Source organism: Sminthopsis crassicaudata, chromosome 6 (assembly GCF_048593235.1).
Source record: "Sminthopsis crassicaudata isolate SCR6 chromosome 6, ASM4859323v1, whole genome shotgun sequence".
Lineage (NCBI taxonomy): Eukaryota > Metazoa > Chordata > Mammalia > Dasyuromorphia > Dasyuridae > Sminthopsis > Sminthopsis crassicaudata.
This window is the reverse complement of record NC_133622.1, coordinates 141,397,890-141,404,007: the sequence shown is the minus strand read 5'-3', so window position 1 is coordinate 141,404,007 and position 6,118 is coordinate 141,397,890. Positions and strand designations below refer to the sequence as shown.

At 39.8% G+C, this 6,118-nt stretch overlaps 1 protein-coding gene across 1 annotated transcript; it reads left to right on the top strand.

The window, feature by feature from the left end:
- Window positions 1-598: 598 nt before the first annotated feature.
- On the top strand, window positions 599-4,946 carry LOC141548001 (uncharacterized). The gene is made up of 2 exons (XM_074276739.1): window positions 599-723; window positions 1,588-4,946. Exons 1-2 carry the CDS (start codon window positions 602-604, stop codon window positions 2,672-2,674), a joined length of 1,209 nt encoding a protein of 402 aa, XP_074132840.1. The 5' UTR covers window positions 599-601; the 3' UTR covers window positions 2,675-4,946.
- The last annotated feature ends 1,172 nt before the right edge of the window (window positions 4,947-6,118 follow it).

The following is a 6,118-nucleotide window of genomic DNA, read 5'->3' as shown; positions in this document are numbered from 1 at the left end:
TAAAACTTGTACCAATAATGTAACTTTTCCTCCTCTGATGAATTGTGTTAGAAAGAAAAGAACCTGGTATGACACTTTATTTGGTGGTGCTGGAACTGGTTTTGGTATAGTTAATTCAATAGACTTTGAAATCTTGGTCAGCAGACTGCGCAGTGCTGGACAAGATGTTTCTCAGGCTTTGACTGTAAATGCTCAAATAGTTGCCCACGACGATCCTACTCCACCAAAATACATTATAATATCAAGGCCAATTTCTACAGATTTTTGATGATAGTATTATTACTAGTTTGGGTTTTACTGGAAATATTAGTAAATTATTTAAGTGGACCAAATGCTCTTTACAAAATATGTATACCTAGATACAAAAAGAAAATGCTCAGAGATTGTTGCAATGTGGGATTATATGTTTAATTTACCAGAAGCATGGAAAAACAATGACCTGAAAATGCTATGTGTACTTTTTTTTGGTGTACTGGAACTATTGTGTATTGTCAAGTTAAGATATGGGCTGTTATGTGTTAATTTCATGTATTACCTTTTGTCTTACCTGATTACTTTGCTTTACTTCATATATATGGATATCCTAAACAGATCTTAAGTTATGAAGAAACTATTAGAGTCTAATCAGCGCGCATTAAATGAACATCAAATACAGACTCTTATAGCTGCAGGACAACTTATCGAGGCCTCTCATTTAGTAACATCGGATACTAACCACCATTGGTATGATTTCTTATTTAGATCAGGTAGCGCTACCATTTATTTTAATAGTTTAGCCATACCATATTATTATTATTGTTCTTTCTGTAATTATGTATGTGTAATTGTCATATGTATTGGAAAATGAAATTAATTTACTCTAATTTCACCCCACTAGCTCAGTCCTCTTATTATTTTCGTGATCTTAAGGCCAAATGATTAAGAAATTTAAAATTTCATATTAGGATTATAAGCTCACTCAAATCTAACAGGCCTCAGCTTCCAAATTATGGGAACTTGACCGTTCCATGAACTCCGTATATTTTTGACACTAGATGCTAGGAACTAGCCATTCCTAGAGATGTTTGTGCTCCAGAGAAGAGTGGCTCCCTCTCTGGGCATAGACAATTAATAAAGAACTGTCAAGATACAGACGATACGGAACGAGTCAACTAGTGAAGCCCTTCCGTAACCCGCACCTGCACAGATGTATGTGCCAAACCCTTATATAAATTTTTGGCAAAAATCCTTCTTTGTCTATAGACATGATAAGAAAATTAACTAGAATGAACAGAACCTTAAAAACTATGCTCATTAAACAAAAAGGGGGAATGGGATGCAAGAAAATAACTCAACAAGATATTGATAAAGCTCTCTTCACTATCAATTTTTTGAAATTTGACAATGAGGGATTAACACCGGCCATGAAGGCTTTAGTTGAAAATACCATGGGTAATAAACCAGAAAGAAAATCAATGACAGAAAAATCGGAAAATGATTCCAAAGAATTAAGATTGGAAAAGATAATGTATAAGGATGAGAATAACGTTTGGAAAGGCCCTTACAAAGTTATTGTGAGAGGCAAAGGATTTGTTTGTGTCTCAACAGGGGAAAAAGAGAAAAGATGGATCCCGATCAGAAGGACCAGGTTGGTATGAGAAAAAGAAGACGAATCCATCGGGGCAGAGGAGAAAGGAGGAGAAATGGAAAAAACCGAACCCAACGAGCAAAGAGAAGAGAAGGAAGACGAGAAACTCAAATGCAAATGAATCAAATTGCATGCATGTTGTTAGGATTAAGTAGCCTGATAGGAGGGGTGAAGAGTGAGGAAAGAAATATGATTGCAGATTTGTCTAGTTTTCAAATGGTCACTTGGCGTCATCAGCCTATACCATTAGCCACATTAGGAAATGTTTCCTTTTTGGAAGGGATAGGGGAGTACAAAGAATCAAAAATATGGAAGGAACATTTTAAGAAGCTCACTTTCATTACTCGGGATGTCCCTTTATGCCTGACATATAACTTAAAGATAAGTTCATGCATTATGCTGGAACCTTTTAGAATTAAGCAATCATCCCACAAAACGAGCGACCTAAATGACTTAACTAGCGAGATGATAGTTGAGATGTTGGCTGTTCCCCACGTGGAACATGAGATAAAAGATGAAGTTGAAAGTCCCCTTCCCCCTTGTACCCTGGTTATGAACTCGCCTTTATTTTCACCTTTGATCAGTTGTTCCACGGGCGTGTTTCGTAAAGGGCCCTTTTTGCCAGAAGTTAATATCAGCTTTTGGAATGGGGAGACAGATGAGGCACCGGTACTGGTTGCACCAACACCCATAGTGGAAGGGCATATTCAGAATCACCTATGGAAGATAGGTCTGACACTAGCAATTACGAATATTTCAGTTATAATTAATGGTCCTCTACATGAACATCCTACCAAACTGCTGGTGCTGCCGCATAGAGTTTGGAAGAAGGATTTTGGAGAAAGGTTTGGAAGTTTACTAGGGAAAAATACTACCTGCTTTAAACACTCTAGGGTTAATCAGATGCAGACTTGCTTCCCTTTTAAAGGTAGAGTTCAGTCATTTGACGGTGCCGCCTTTTTATTATGTTTGATAGCGTCAATGATACCTAGAGGGCATCCTGCTATGACGCGATTATCACCAATGAAATTGGGGAAAAGACCTTAGCCTTTAACAGCGGGGTTATATTTTTATTGAAGAGTCCCCCTATCACCCCACGCCCTCCTTCGGAGGGTAAGAAACAAGATGGCAAGGGTATGATTCCAATGTATACTCTACACGTGGCTAAGGCACCAACTCATTGGGCTATAACTCCTAATCTTCCCAAATTACGAATGATGACATGGGTTCATGAAAGTATCCCTTTAAAATTGACTGGTAATGGCTCATTCTTGGTAGGCTCACACATTCACCCAGGGTACCCAGAGCGACAACCTCAAATGTTTAAACAAAGTAAAGACAGCCTAACTTTTATGACAACCCACTTGCCACTGTGCATAGTTCTTGAGGGACAAGGGAATGATTGGTGTGCAACCATGAAAAGGCTGAATAGAAGTCATCTGCTACACAGTAATGATGAGTTAAATAATATAAGTACCAGTATGATGGTGCAGATGAAGGAAATACATGGAAAAAATACAATGAATGCTGTGAGACAGAGACGTGCTGATTTGCCGAGTTGTATAGACTCAAGGTTGGGTGTAGTTTTTGGTCAATTAAGGGAATGCAGTACAGGACTAATGAGGAAAAGCATATCTTTGCAAAATGGCACTGTGAACTTGACGTTTTGGGATCGGAATGCCGATTCTCACTCTCAACTGATTGCTCCTGTATTCTATTCTAATCATGTCCTACAGCCACATCTGTGGAAAGTGGGATTAGTTACAAATAAGATAAAAATGCAGTTACATATATCTAATAATGAGGACAGGGAGTTGACTTTTACCCAATGGCATCGGGTTTTTGGCAACAAGAATTCCACTTGCAGAGGGGGAGTTTTTCCAAATAGTACATTGTGTTATAGTTTTGAAGGACAATTGTGGACTTTGGGTAATGCTTTGTTCCTGATATGCTTGAATTCAAACTATAAGATAACCAAAGCAGAAGGGGAGTACGTGGTAGTGTGTACAAATGGGACATATACAAATGTTATAGGAGGTATTGAAAGATCATTACTGTATGATAGCACTCTGTTTTTGCTGGAAGTGCCACCGTTTACCGTTCATCCTATTTTAGCTAAGAACTTTGCAATATCACCAGCAGAAGGGGTTCTTCGAGGACTATTGAAAAATCTGCACCATAGAGGAAAACGGGAAGGTGGCAGTATGTTTTTATCACTGGCAGCCTTAGCTCTGAGTATCTCAGAGGAATTCCAGATAAGAGAACTGAATACACAATTGACTATTGTGGCGGAGAAGCTACAGAAGTACATGACTGAAAATGACTTGGCCTGGAGACACCAGGAGGCCATAGACTCTATGCTGATTTCTCAAATAACTCAACTGCAATATGTTTCCTTGGAGTTAGTGAAACAACAAGCTTTGTTGTCCCGATATGTGAAACTTACTTGTAGCTTTTTATATCGTGCCTCTTGTATTTTACCTGTGTTATATAATTCCTCTGATTATGCATATCTTGAATGTCTTTTACGTAATGCTTCTATGCAAACGTCTTTACAGAATGAATTAATGGCCCTTGACAAAATTATAAATGGATTGGAGAATGTGACAATTGATTTTAATAAGCAATGGGAGGAATCGACCTCCTCGTTGATGGCATGGTTGAATGGGCTTGACTATCACAATGTAATTCACTGGTTAATTCTCGGGTGTGTTGCCCTCGTCCTTGTGTTATTTATGTTGTGTTTTTTGCCTTTAATGATTCGAGCCATACTTTTTGCACTACGTCGGTCTCTGACAGAACTGAAGGCATCTAATGTCTTAAATGCCAAAGGAGATTTGTAATCAATCCCTGATCAATGAGCCTAATGTTGTACATGTATTTTGATATTATCTATTTGTGTTTCGATTTCTGGTGCTCTGAATATTTTCCATTTTGATATTTTCATAATTGATATTCCTGGTGCTCTACCTCCATTTATGTCCTTCCGAGTTGTGATGGCTGTATTAGACCGCCCTCTTTTTAAACAAAAAGGGGGAATTGTAAAGGGCCTAGAACCGATCTTCTCTGTGCGGAAGGGAGCCGCCCTAATGTCAGTCAACTCCAGCTCCGGGTTGATTATTAGAGCTGCGTGTCTGTGGATGCGTAGAGCTATGAGTCGCCTGGCCATAAAAGGAGAAACCCGACTAGGCATTGATAAGGGAGCTGGCCCCGCCCACGATGGGAGGTTTCGGGGAGGGTCCGAGAACCTCTATAAGAGGAATTGCCAGCGGCAACTCGGGGAGACATTTTGGGTGCAGACAATAAAGACCAGTTCTGCTACACGTTGGCTCTCTGTTTGCTTATTCCCCGCTCCTGTCTCCGGAGCGGGGCCGGAGACGTCCGAAGGCTGGTGATAGCGTGAGGCGCGCAGTAAGAAACTTTCAGTTTCCAGTGAAGCTGCAGGGAAGCAGACCCACAACAGAAACCTAACTGCAAACACCTATGATGTATCTGGCATTGTGTTAAGCATTGAGAATACAAGGATAAGAATGAAAAACGTTGTTGCCTGTAAGGAACTTAGAATCTAGAGGGAAAAATAATTTGCTCATGAATTGATATATTCCAAACAAATACAATGTGACATTGAGAGAAAGATATTAGTAGCTAGGAGGACCAGGAAAAGTTTCATACAAAAGATAGCCCCTGAATTAAATCTTGAAAGGAATCAAGGGATTCTAAAAGGTAGAGATGAGGAGGGAGTGATGGGGTGAAGCTGTGACCCCTTTATTCTATAAAATAATCACCATGAAATTGTGTCCCCTTTGATTCCTGGCCTCCCAGACTCTAGAGAGTCTAGAAGAAGGTGTATTTTCCAGGCTGGGCCTTTCTAAGGCAAATCACACCTCTCCTCCCTCCCCTCCACACTGATCTTTTGGGAAGCCAGATCCCCATTCAGGAAGTCTTGAAAGTGATTTACATTCAACTAGGAGATCTGGGTCTGATATTGAGTAGCTTGAAATTCCAAATATCTAGGCCTGGGGGCAGTGGTTGTTTTTTCAGTCTTAGTCTCAGACTTCTTTAAAGGACAATTCTAAACTCCACATTTTTGCAGAAGCCTGAAGTAGTTGCTTTGCCAAGGGATCTCTCCTCTTGAATACAGCTGCCTACCAGGACTCCAGCCCTCTGTGAAGAGACGAAAGCCTCTTGTTATTTCTCTGCTAGGACCTTGACACTGAGGAAGTCAGTCTTCCTAGCAAAGCTGACTTCTCAGTGCCAATAAAACTTCCCTCTGTCATTCAAACTTTTCGGGTTTGTGAATTCTTTCATATTGAACCTGTACCTCTGATCAAAAGGGGATTCCCACAACTCTGCACTGCCACTAGAAAAGCATCAGGAGGACATTCTAAGGGTGGATTGGAGTTCATTCTTGATCTTTGTTTCTAGAATAGGATTAAAATTAGATTTCTCCTAAAGATACTGTTTGTACTATCAACATTTAAAGATGGGAGA